At 41.1% G+C, this 12,799-nt stretch overlaps 1 protein-coding gene and 1 long non-coding RNA gene across 3 annotated transcripts; one reads left to right on the top strand and one right to left on the bottom strand.

Annotated features, from left to right (window-relative positions):
• Positions 1 to 32: 32 nt before the first annotated feature.
• LOC113967835 lies at positions 33 to 1,090 on the bottom strand. The gene is made up of 2 exons (XR_003534297.1): positions 991 to 1,090; positions 33 to 266 (listed from the first exon to the last, which is right to left on the bottom strand). It is a non-coding gene; the product is annotated as an uncharacterized LOC113967835 (long non-coding RNA).
• On the top strand, positions 1,068 to 12,077 carry SDR42E2 (short chain dehydrogenase/reductase family 42E, member 2). Of its 2 annotated transcripts, none has more exons than XM_027683781.1 (12): positions 1,068 to 1,188; positions 2,531 to 2,761; positions 3,287 to 3,382; positions 4,257 to 4,314; positions 4,707 to 4,825; positions 5,897 to 5,972; positions 7,405 to 7,487; positions 8,103 to 8,240; positions 9,235 to 9,300; positions 9,953 to 10,016; positions 10,679 to 10,752; positions 11,327 to 12,077. In XM_027683781.1, exons 2-12 carry the CDS (start codon positions 2,621 to 2,623, stop codon positions 11,573 to 11,575), a joined length of 1,164 nt encoding a protein of 387 aa, XP_027539582.1. In that variant the 5' UTR covers positions 1,068 to 1,188; positions 2,531 to 2,620; the 3' UTR covers positions 11,576 to 12,077. The 2 variants fall into 2 exon arrangements, with proteins under 2 accessions (XP_027539582.1, XP_027539581.1); XM_027683780.1 differs by lacking the exon at positions 1,068 to 1,188 and adding an exon at positions 1,489 to 1,609.
• The last annotated feature ends 722 nt before the right edge of the window (positions 12,078 to 12,799 follow it).

Genomic DNA, 12,799 nt, shown 5'->3' with positions numbered 1-12,799 from the left:
ACAGTGTCACAAATCAAAGGCGTTCACCACTAACAGGTGCAGGAATACTGTTAATGGATCTTCATTAATTGATTGCTTCATACTGAGAGGGATTTTCTAAAAATGATAACTCAGGAGGGTGAGAAGCTGGAAGAAGAGGAACCATCGTAGGACTGCAGTGCTGCCACAAGTCCAGCAGCTCTGGTGAAGAAAAGAGTGACTAAACAACTCCTCTGATGAAGCTGCTGCTACAGCTACTGTCTGTAAGTCTGAGGAATTATGGAGACCTGGGAAATAGGACAAAAATATGGAAAGCAAATATTTATAAATAACAGGTGGTGAGAGGACTGAAAATTGTATTTATATAAAAATAATTTTATTGTTCAAAAGCTTTGTAAAAATGTAATAAATAATATTATGTGTGTTTGTAAATCAAATAATGTACATTCAAAGCAATAATAAATAATAAATGAACCAAATACTGTTTTTAAAGAGCTTCTGGGAAGGGGGAGGAAGGATACTTAAGATCTTGGAGTTCAGCAAGGTGTTCCTGCTGGAGTCATGTTATCCGCAACCCTGTACCAGCGCTGGCACACGCTGTGCCTTCAGGGAATTGCCATTTGGGGGTGAGCAGGCAAACCAAGCACCAAGACATGAGGGAGAATCCAACCTCTCTCTTTTCCCCCTTCTTAAGACTTACATTTGTTGCTTATTGGGTGGATTGTACTGCCTGAGCTACGTGTGCTGGCTCTTATTTGAGTTACTCCTGCTCTAACAAAACTGCAGTGTGTCTTTAAATGATTAAAATTTAATATGAATGTTTAGACACAGCACAGCTGTAACAGAAGAGGTAAACGTGTTCAAAGCTTAATTTTTGCCTGGAATGGGTAACTCAAATTCTGTAGCTCCCGACCCATTTCCCATCCTCCCAGGCTCGAATGACCACAGGAACCCACTGCCAGCTCAGGTGGTCAGGGCCCTTAGTCAGTGCCTATTTGTTTATGATTATACCCTCCTCCTTGGGAATTCCTGCTGTTTCACAGGTGTCTTTGATGGTCTGCACCTCTCTGAGCCATGTCCTGCCACCAACTGTCCAATTGGTAAGTAGGAGGTGCTCTTTTTTTTCCTCAATAACCCGTTCAACAAGTAAGTGTCTCAGTGTGGACGGAGCCGTCACTACCGACAGGATGCGAGTGAAGACACTCGGAGGTAAGAGCCACCCCAGGGTGCTGTGGGATGAGCAGAATCCCAGGGGTGCTGTGGGATGAGCAGAATCTCAGGGAGGTTGTGTGATCCCAAAGACGCTGCCAGGTGAGCGGGGCCCAGGGGTGTGGTGGGACCCCAGGGGGCCTTTGGGAGCCCGGGGGTGCGGTGGGATGCCAGAGGGACCCTGAGGAGCCCGGAGGCGGTCGGGCCGTGGGTCGGGCCCCCCCGGGGGTCGCTCCGGGCGGTGCGTGGGGCCGGCGGGGGTGGTCCCGGGCCGGACACCAGCGGGAGCGGCGGGGGCTCCCCCGGCACCAGTGAGGGCTCCTGGGGCAGCAACGGCCCCAACGGCCCCGGCCCGAGGCCGCGCTGAGGGCGCGGGGCCGCCGACCCTCGGAGCAGCGCTGCGGCCCCGGGCCATTTGCAAGTGAGATGCAGAGAGTCCCGGCGGGGCCCGGGTGGCTTTGAATGTTTAATCGAGGCCAGGGCAGGGATGTGGGTGACGGGGGGAGTCGGCAGCCACAGCCTCTGAAATGCCCCGACTGGCAGTGACGAACCCATAGATGGGCAAGAACCTCCATGCTCGGGAAATAAGTGATTCACTGTTACTTTATCTTAGTGCACTCGTTGACTCTTCTTTCAGAGCAGCTATTTTATTCAAGTTCCCCTCAAAAGCGAGGGATTTGATAGCCTTGTTCTCTGATACACCTTCTAAAATTATAAAGTAAGGATCAGGCGTTCCTCTTCTCTCCTGAAACACTCATCTCTCTCAGCTCCATCACTGCTAGTGGTAACTACACGGTGTATTCTTAATTTATGCTCAACTGCTCCTACCTAGAAAGGAGCTGGAAATACCACTTCCCTCAGACGTCTGTCTTTGTGATAAACTGGGGATGAGTAGAAGAAACATGGAAGGTTTCTTTTGCTCTAGGGGACATTGTATTTGGCTGCTGTTCTGCCTGGTCCTGCTTGCTTGGTTTTAAGCACAGAAACTGAAATGCAATTTGTTCACCTTTAGAGTTTTCCTGACAGTTCACAAGTTTGAATTCATGTATGATCCCTATAGCACATCTGGTCCCTACAGCCATCTCTGAGTTGTGATGCAGACCAGGATGAACAAAACTGAGCCCAGGCTGTTTCACACAGCCAGTGATTTCTCTTCTACTAATAAAAAATTAGGGTCTGTACCATTATTCTAATTTTGACCCATTTGTGGAAAACATTTGAATTCACATTCTCTGTGTTAGGCAAAAATATTTTTTTGTTTGGTTTTTCTTTTATTATTCTGGATGCCATTTGCAAACTGAGACTTAGCCCAAAACATGCAACCTTTGTTATTTATTTTCAGGATGCTATCTCTAGTATAGTATACAGACATTTGAAATGTTTGTAAAACTCCAAATGGAATGGAAATGCTGCAGCACTGAATAAAACCAGTATGAGAGCTGTGGTGACAGGAGGTGGCGGCTATTTTGGATACAAGCTGGGATGTGCTCTTGCCAGCAAAGGAGCTTCTGTTGTTCTCTATGACATGCACATGCCTATTTGGGAAATTCCCAGTGGAGTGGAGTGTATTCAGGTATGATAAATTGTATTTTCCCAGCAGTCAAAATTAGTTCATTTGCCTATTCCATAACATTTTACTAGTTTTCAGAGAATCCAAATAGCTAATTGCAAATTATTTCAAATTCCAATAACCTTTTTGACAGTGTGAACATCCCACAGGACTTCTGGTGAAGGGATTTTAGTATATCTGAAATAAGGAAAACAGTGAAACCTGTAACATGGAGCACAGAGCAGTTCTGCTCCTGCCTCCTCAGGACCCTGCCCTCACCTGTGCCTTAGTTTAATCACCTGTAGAAAAAACACAGGAGTATTATGAAGCTTAATGAATGTCTTTAAAGCCCTTTGGGTTCTGTGAAAGAAAGGTATGATTATCAACAAGCACTGGGGTGGGCCCAGTTTTCAGGCCCAGGATGTACAGCCAGTACAATTCTAAACATGCATTATATATATGGATTCCCTTTGTGCTAACCCACTGTATGACAAATGCTCACCTGCAGCTTTGATTTCAAGTCCAAATATGTTTTCTTATGTATTACAGGCAGACCTCAGGAATTACTATGCCATACGTGCAGCCTGTGAAAAGGCTGACGTTGTGTTTCATATAGCTTCATATGGAATGTCAGGAAAAGAGCAAGTGAGTCCAAACAGTTCTGTTTTTTTCTGTGTGACTGCCCACGATGAGAATAAGACTTGATGCTGTAGCACAGCATGGTAGATTTTATCTACCATAGTAGATTGCTCTGTGTAAACTGGAGTGCCCCCTGCAAGAAGGCTGCTTGCAGAATGATTTCCTCTCCATCAGAGGCTCCACCAGCGCCCTGGGAGGGTGTTTGAGATGGAAATGGCATTGAAGAGTTCTGAAACAGCATAAAGACAAAAGGAAAGACAATAGAGGCTGGTTTTCTCCAAACCCCTGATCCTTCCCTAAACCTTCCCAAGGAACTCCTAGGTGTAAGGTCACTGCGAAGAATAAAAACTGCACTAAATTGTAAATTATTTTATATATCTAATTTATAAGGACCACTGTATTTGAAGTCAAGGCAAAAAGCTGTAAGGATGTACTCTGAGTCACAATTTTTATGGTTAGAGTTACACACACACCCCTTTCTTACCTTATTTAATAAAAGGAATTACCCTGTTTGGATAGAACAGCTCACTCAGAGCTATTTGCCACTGAGCAATGCATAATGGGAATTGCTCTGGGCAGAGGCCACTCATCACTGAAGTGCTAATGAAACACAGATATTTAACATACTAATACCAGGACATGTTTCTTGGAAGCACTGTGATTCTCTTTACTTCAAGCAGACTAGTCTGCAAAAATACAAGGAAAATACAGGCATAGCTTAAAAATAATGATTTGACTACTTGAAGTCAGAAACAACAGTCTAAAAGATCTTTTTTATAATCAAAGCACTAAATTAATTACCTTTATTTGAGGACATTATAACATCCTCATATTGAATTTGCTATGTATTCAAAAATGCACAATTTCTTTCTTTTCCTAGTGGCAGAAAGAACAGATTGAAAGTATAAACATCAATGGAACAAAATACATCATTGATGGTACGTATCTAACTGTGCCATTGGGTGTTAGTAGAGCACATCAAATATCATATACCATTTAAAGAAAGCCAGCTGGTGTTTTTGGCACACACTATTTGTTAGCAAATGCTTTACATTGTTGGCAGAAAATGAGGAAACATGTCATTGCTTTTTATGCTCCATTCTATGACAGGGTGTGATGTGTCAGACTGGGATGTGCCACAGAGTGAAGCACTTGGTTCCACACTGATGCCTTCCCTTTAAATATGCTTTGCATTTCAACTCACCAATCATAGAATGGAAGGATTTTCCCTTTTAAGATTTGACAGTTTCTCAGAATAAGGTCATACAAACTTTTTTTTTCCACGTTGTTTCATTTTCCATAAAGTAATTTACTTTGTACATTCCTGCAGCTTGCAAAGAAAACAACATCTCTCGGCTGATCTACACCAGTACAGTGAATGTGGTGTTTGGAGGGCTTCCCATCGAAGATGGGGATGAGGAATCTGTGCCATATTTTCCACTTGACAAGGTATTTTGTTTGTACATATTTTCAAGTTTCCTCTTCATTTATTTTCTTGTTTCTGGAAAAGCCTGGAGCTTCCATGACAATGTTTTACCTGATGCCAAAATCCAGGCACAAGAAAGGCCAGGTTGGATGAGAGTTTGAGCAACTTGATCTAGTGGAAGGTGTCCCTGCCCGTGGCAAGGGGGTTGGAATGAGGTGATCCCTGAGGTCCCTTCCAACCCAAACCATTCTGTGATTCAGTGAAAGAGAAAGAAAACTACTTTTTGTAGATGCTATTCACAGCCTTGACACATCAGTTTTATGTACATTGCAGTATATATTTCTTTGTTTCCTATTAAGGCCTTGATTTTGGCAAATATCTCATACAGTGTCCCATTAACATCAAGGAAATTCCACCTGGACATAAGGACTGTGTTCTATGGCTTGGTGCCTCTCTCACTATTTATTATCTACATGATTTTTCTGTTTCTCCCTTACTGAAGATGACATATATTCAATGTAGAGCTGATCTGGAAAAGCAGCCTATTTTTATGTGGTTTTATTGCATTTAATTAAAAAGGAGAAAGTACTTCTGGGTGCTTTGCCTACACAGTTGTTTTTTGTGTCCCTCCTCTCTCCATCTAATACTTCACAGTCTTTCAAGAAGTAGAGATGGAGAGAAAATACTGATTCATATTTTTAATAACATTTCAAATCTTTTCTCTGGGACAGTGCCACACGAAAGTGAACAGGATACTTCAGAGGTAATGTCTTCAAAATTTGGCTTTTGACTTTTCCATTACCTGAAGAAGAAATCCAGATTACAAAGTAGTGATCAATTACATTCCTGGCAGCATTCAAAGTATACACATATTTATTGCTTCTCAAATGTGCTGAAATTAATTAACCAGATTTGCATAAACAAAAATGCCTCCTTACAATGTGCATGTGTTTTACCCTAAACCTAATACCCCAGGGCTTCTGTAATTTTGAGGTATTTGTTGCCATTTGCTAAGTAAAAGCTAATGGAGAAGAGATGCCCTCTGCTCTGTCGTTCCAAGAACAGATAAAAATGTATTTGCTTTTTCTCCATAGCACGTTGATCATTATTCCAGAACCAAATCCATTGCAGAACAAATGGTACTGGCAGCTAATGGAACTCCACTAGCAGGTACTTTTGTCTGAGCATTAATTCATAGTAGAATTTACTCCTCCTCTTCTCGTTCCCCCCCAACATCCTGTCTCCTGTATCAATCCTTCATGGACAACATTGTCCACCAATTATGAAATTAAGTTATCAACCCCCTCTCACAAACTAAAGTGTTTTCACTTAAAAATTACTCTTAACTGTTTTTAAGTTCCTGCAATGTCCACGAAAGGTTTTAGCATGGTAGCAATGAGCTCAGTATGTTAATGGAAAATATTAAGACAGCTAAATTAAACAAACCCGATTGTTTATTGTCACTGTTTTATGCAACAGAAGTAAAACATGAATGCTGATTAAATTGTTACACTCTCTATGCACCCTCAAGTTATATATTAAAATCTGAAGTAGCCACCTGATACTACAGCCTGGAATTATTTATTAGTGCTTCCCAAAGTTTTCCATGTTGAGGAAGCCAGTTATACACTTGAGTACTTAAGCTCACCTGTGAGATACTATAACTGCCAGTGCAAAACAAATTAATGTAAAGTGCAACATGATTCTATGTGACCAAGTGATACTGAGCTAAATTTAGCTGTAGACAACTTACAGAAAAAGACTCATTTGATACTTGCAGAGCGCTATATGAGATAGAAAGTCACTGATGGACATTTCATCCCAAGAGAATTATTATTTTTAAAAAAATTAAGGTTTGGGGTTTTTTTCCTCATTTCTTTGGCAGCTCTTTGCATCAAAGCCCCTCTTAATTTTAGGACCAATACACATTTCTGCATTTGTCAAGGAAATTAGAACCACTCGGTGTTCCAAACATCCCATTTTGATCCTGTGCCATAGCAGGATTGAGTATTTTACATGTTTTCAAGTCGTTAAGAGCAGTTATTAGCAGATGACGAACCAGCCAACCGATGTACTTGGGAAGTGATTGGATTTTATGATCCCACTGGAATTGTCAAGTGTCTCCATCAGCTGTAGTGGGAGCTGTGCCTGCTGTTGAGGGAACCTTTCAGCTCTACCTTGTACTGATAGGGAGTCACTGCTTCCCAGCAATAATTTTGGGTGAGCTCAGTTGGTTTCATTCCGCTTTCCAATGTATTTTTGAATAACCAGCTCACTTCACCAACCTCATCACCACAGTTGGCACGTTCATTCACTGCTCTGGCACAGAGACAAGGGACTGGATAGAAAGAGGTTTTGAAATATCTAGTATTTTCTAGTAACATAATTATGCTGGCAGGACCTCTCTGAATATTACCTTGCTATTTCACATGTTCTGATTCTCCCAACTTAATATCTGACTACTAATGCACCACCTTTTTAAGACAGCAAAGTTAATTTATTTCAGAGTAAGTTCTGTTACCACAGCCTTTGGTTCATACAAACAAAGATACAATATAGTCATGTGAAGGTCACTAAAGAATGCTCTTCTCAAATCTTGCAGGAGGTGGAGTACTCCATACGTGTGTTATTCGCCCCCCAGGAATCTATGGACCTGAGGAGCAAAGACACTTGCCAAGGCTGGCAGTATGTGGTTTTAATTTTCTAACCAGTAGAATTTTCTAAGATACAGGTAGAAAGCTGTAAGGAGCATTACTTATTTGTAGTATAAATTGACTGACCTTACTGGGCAGCAAATCAACAGTTCAGTTGTCTGCTGGGTATATTATAAACTTCTTTAAACAGGCATTTCATTATATCTGTAAAGGGTGTACCTTAAAAAAGCCTTTTTTTTGAAATACAAGCACATAAAAATCCAGCTTTATAATTTAACAATTACTGTAAGATTCAGGCCAATCCCTGATATTTCAAATGTCTGTTTACATGCAACTTACACCAAATGGTTTAAAATATTAATGAAAAGAGATACGACAAAATATCTTATTTCCAGTCTCAACTATGAACAGCTTTCCCTGTCCAATGAAACAAGTTATGGAGCTGGAAGCACTTTCTGGTACAAGAGGTTACTGAAGGGCAATGTTTTTAGAGCTCTTTGTACTTCTCGTTTCTTTTTAATTGATTACAGAATTTTTATTTTTTTGTTAAGTAGAGATAAACTTACACTTAGCTGGACAAGAAAGTGCACTGTACCTCATTTTAAAACACGTTTTGCTCTGGTTTCATGTTTGTTTGTGTCTACAGAAGCTTATTCAGAGAGGGCTACTTAGCTTCAAGTTTGGGGACCCTTCTGCTAAAGTGAACTGGGTGCATGTAGAGAATCTTGCCCAAGCTCACATTTTAGCTGCTGAAGCTCTCACCCAAAAGAAGAACTTCATAGCTGTAAGTACACAATAAAAGCACCACAGTTTTCATTTGACAGCAGATCCTGTGCTATAATAACTCCTGTAGTAGCAGTAATTAGTGTTATTGTCCTTCAGCTTACGTTGTTGTCTGTGGCTTTAGTTGATAAATGTGCTGTGAACAGTGTGGGACTGGGCAGCACTGGCTGTGCAGGGTGTTAGGAGTTGGAATATTCAGTTCTGTAAGAATATCTCTATCTTTGCATTGGTTTAATATAATATTTGCCATTTCTGGCAAAGAATGAGCAAAGAATGTTTGCTATGTCAGAAATGACACTGGAAGTTCAGGCAGATCTACCCCCCCGCTCCTCCCCTGTATACAGGTCTGGATTTAATGTTCTGAACTGTGATGATCAGTTCTTCCCATACCATAGCCAACAGAAGCACATTTCATTTGGATTCATTGCTTTCAAAAACAGTTATAACTGTTTTCCTCCTTGTAAATACAGGTTTTTATTCACGTAGAAGCTCTGCCCTTAAAGTCTATTAGAACGAGTTTCAAAGTAGATTTAACTACTATTTCTAAAACCCTAAAAGCAAAAGGGAAAGAGGGAGCTTAGCCCTTGGTTTACACAGATGGAGTCTTACAGATCCCAGTGAATCTCAACTAGACCCAGAGCAGAACGTGTCCCACCCTTTAGTGGGTACGTGTCAGCAGTACCAGTGAGATGCAGCACCACCTTCAGTGGTGTCTCTGTACAGCCAGTGCAGCCACTCTGAACAGGCACATCTGCAATAAATGATTTATTCCAGGGCATGTTAATCACACAAACCACTTGTCCACCAATTTCACTGCACTCAACAGTGCAACTGATTGGAACACATGTGGACAGCTTGTGACTCACATGTACATCCACACATTATAGTGCTGTGTTATTTTGAAGCTATTAATAAGGAGTGAGATGAAGAAAAAGAAGTCAATATATATGCAGTATTATTTTTACTAACTTGTCTCTTCTCTCCTTCTTTAACAGAGTGGCCAGGTGTATTTCATTAATGATGGCGAAAAATACAACATTTTCGAATGGTTAACTCCACTTGTAGGTGCCATATATACTCATCTCCAAATACATTAATTGCTTTAACTTTTAACAGCTTTTGTGTGCATGTTACATTCTGTATGTTTGCTTTGGGAACTCTCTGAACGTGGGTTTAATTCCTGCTTGAATCTCAGTGTGATCAGCACTGTAACAAAGCCCACCTAAAATACTGCATTAAAGCAGCTGTTTTCCCTGAGAGCAAAGGACCATCTACACCAGTGTCCTGTTCTGAGCTGCTATTCCCTTCATTTTTGGGCTATGTAGCTGTGAATGGTGGCTACTTTGGGTGGATGAAAAATATAAATCTTAAGTATTAATCTGTGATATAAATCCTTTTCAAAGTACCATTTTATTTTTAATTATAGTCTAAAAACCATAAATATGTCACAGTGTTAAATTAGGTATCAGCACACCATGATATTTCAATCAATTTTTGTAAATTTTTTCCCTTTTTTTAAGACTGATACTTGAAAATTACATGGTATCTGCATGTGACATTTAACTGGAATCCCCTTAAAAATGAAAAATAGTAACAGCAATAATTATTTTTTCTGTTTTATCAGTAAATATTTCCACAAATATCTTCTATAATGAAAATTTAAAACTTGTTTGAAGTTTCTGGGTTTTCCACTGGTTTTTTATTCTCTTTCAGTTTGAAAGATTAGGTCGCTGGAAGCCATGGATACGTATTCCTACTTGCTTGGTTTATGCATCAGGTAAAATATTTTATCAACATTTCTCTTTCCTGTCCATGCTACCCTCATTCCTAACTGTAATATAATGTTGTTTTTTTTAATTTGCCCACAGTTTCCATTTTCATGTATAAAAACAATATGCTGTGGGCTCACCTAGTGTGCAGCAGTGTGAAGTTCAGCTCTGCACAGTATGTTGAAACTAGATTGATTTCTTATTGAAGTCCCAGAAAAACAGGTTTTATGTAGTATTTAACAGATGTGTAACTTTGTGGAGTTAATGGTGTAAGTATTAAAAGTTAAATGTGAAAACCCATGACTTCCTGAAATATGCTGAAAAGAGTATCTGCTTTGCTGCACACGTGAATGTCTCCATAATCAATCCCCATGTGCAGCTCCCACAGAATCCCACTGAGTTCTCTGTTGTTGCCACATTTTTTGTAAAGTCTCATGACCATTTCATTTGATCTGTGCCCAACCCTCCCAACCCTCTTCCCACAAGGACAATAATTAAGATTAAATCCAGCCTCTTGTGAGCAAGCAGTCTGCTGATGTTAGTGATGGTGCCCTGAGCTCTGAGGTCTGTGATGATCCTTCAGGAGTATTTACAGTGTGAGACATGCCACAGTCATCATGGCAAAGCAAGTCACTGCTCTTACTTCAAGTAGAAATCTTTTGTTATGCAGCCATGGCAATGGAATACCTTTATCTGATGCTGAAACCGATCGTTGAACTGTCCCCAGTGCTGACCAGAAATGAGGTAAAGTCTATGTTTGTAAACTTCCCTTAATTCTCGTGGGTTTAATACATGTTAATACTGAGGTACACTTTGAGTCAGTAGAAAGTAAAATCCACCCAGTGCTACTTCAGCTTCCACTTTCCAGAGAAATCCATGTACAATTTAGGCACTGTATTATGCTTGTTGCCCTGATTTTTGAAAAGGTAAGAGCTTATGCTTGCAATGGGGGAGAGGCTGCTTCAGCTCCTTCCTGCCACGGGCCAGTATCCTGCACGGCTTTGGCTGGGCCCTTGGAGGCTGAGAGATGGCTTTGATCTGCCTTCTTGGGTACATAAACAAGACAACGTTTGCAGAACATTTTTTTTCCAAGTTTTCAAGTCTTACAGGTTCTGTTCTGCAGCTTTTACTGCCTGTTTGGGCTTTCTCCTTTTGAGTGAACAGTTTAAAAATAATGTGATGTATGTCAATAGGACACTGATATAATGTTGGGGGGGTTATTTTACATTTCCTTTAACAGTGTCTTTGCTACCATTTACAGTTTGTTCCAATTGCCTAGGTATTCATACCTTTGTATGTTGACTCTTTTGCCCTGTAGGTACTGAATATTTCTGTAACTCACACATTTAAAATAGACAAGGCACGGGCTCAACTGGGGTACAGGCCAAAGAAGTTTGTGTTTGCTGATTCCGTGGACCACTATGTTAAAACCACACCAAAAGGCCGGAACCATCACATCCTCCTCAAAGTTTTGATTCTTTTCATTGTTATTTTCAGTTTCATCTGCCTTTCTTTAGGATGTTATGGCCTTTCACTTTTGCGTTCTTTTAGAGAAAGACGACACTGACTTGCCTAAGCTGCACATATTCAGTCACAGTACTACCACCTGGATCATTCCAATCTCCACAATAGTCACTGGCCCCAGTGCAATAAACAGGCAGCTATTTTTAAATTTGCAGACAGAATTGTAGCATATCACTAGCTGCACCTGAGAAATTAAAATACAGTAAATTGTTATGGCCAAATCACCCAAACAGACCAGAGTCAGGATTCTTGCCTCTATTTTACATCAAAAAAACAACTTTCCGAATTGATTGCTGAAGTGAATGAGAACCTGCAGAAAGAACAAGAGCTACAGTCAGCTGAAACTAAAAGGCTGACCACAGCTTCTGCCATGACTCACTACCACTACCTTGGGGAACAGAGGAACCAAGGAAAGGACAGCCAGAACAGGCTTCTGTGAATAACACACACCAGCTGTAGAGAGACTTCTCGCTGTGTGAATTGGTGAATTAGCTGTTTCAGTGCATCTGAGGGAAAATAAAAGTGTACTTCAAACTTTGCTGAAATGTGTGTTGTGCCTCTGAATGCTGCCTCAGAACTGCTCCCTGCCCTGCCCCTGGTGCAGAACCATCTGTGACAGCACCTTGCAGTTCACAGGGTTAAGGGGTACATGCTGTTTTTCACAAGTCAGAACCGGGTATTTTAGTTAAATTGGAAGTTACTAACGAAGTTATTTTAGTCAAGTGCATTTATGTCGCAGTAGAAGAATCTGCCACTAGGGGTGGCCTGCATCTTTGCACAGCTTCCTTCACCTCCTGTAGCTGTTGAGGACAACAACTAACAGAGTTTAGTTGCTTCTCAGCTGAACTTCAAGTGCAAGTGTGTTTTTGCATGTAATTTCTGAAACAGTTGAACTGAGTAAATCTCTACAGCCACTAGAGTGAGCAAAGTGCTTCTGAATTACTGCTCAGCTAAAATGGGCTAAAAGCACAGGCAGTCCGGAAGGCCCTGGCCCCTGCCCACCTGCCGCTCATGGTGGGAATTTAAAACAGAAATCCCCTTCCCATCTGCACCTTTTCCAGCCTGGGGAGGAAAAGGTGTTCTCTTCCACATTGGGAGAGAACAATGAAGAGCGTGATGCGAATGGGAGAACTTGGGAAAAGACTGGGCAGGGGCAATAATCATAGATGGATTTGAGAATTCTGGAGAAGGTGAGAGCGCTGACACCTCCCCTCAGTCCAGGGCAGGGAGCAAAGCCCAGGGGCAAGGCCTGCGGGTCGGGGCTGCA

Source organism: Neopelma chrysocephalum, unplaced genomic scaffold, assembly GCF_003984885.1.
Source record: "Neopelma chrysocephalum unplaced genomic scaffold, ASM398488v2 Primary Assembly neopelma1_65, whole genome shotgun sequence".
NCBI classification, from domain to species: domain Eukaryota; kingdom Metazoa; phylum Chordata; class Aves; order Passeriformes; family Pipridae; genus Neopelma; species Neopelma chrysocephalum.
Note: the sequence above shows the minus strand (reverse complement) of the source record. Positions and strands in the feature narration are given on the sequence as shown.

What these genes read in the sequence shown, in the direction of transcription:
- SDR42E2 (XM_027683781.1), top strand. Translation starts at nt 2,621, where the DNA reads ATGAGAGCTGTGGTGACAGGAGGTGGCGGCTATTTTGGATACAAGCTG. An exon ending in GAATGTCAGGAAAAGAGCAA is followed by an intron (nt 3,383 to 4,256) that starts GTGAGTCCAAAC and finishes TTCTTTTCCTAG; the next exon opens with TGGCAGAAAGAACAGATTGA. An exon ending in TCGAATGGTTAACTCCACTT is followed by an intron (nt 9,301 to 9,952) that starts GTAGGTGCCATA and finishes ATTCTCTTTCAG; the next exon opens with TTTGAAAGATTAGGTCGCTG.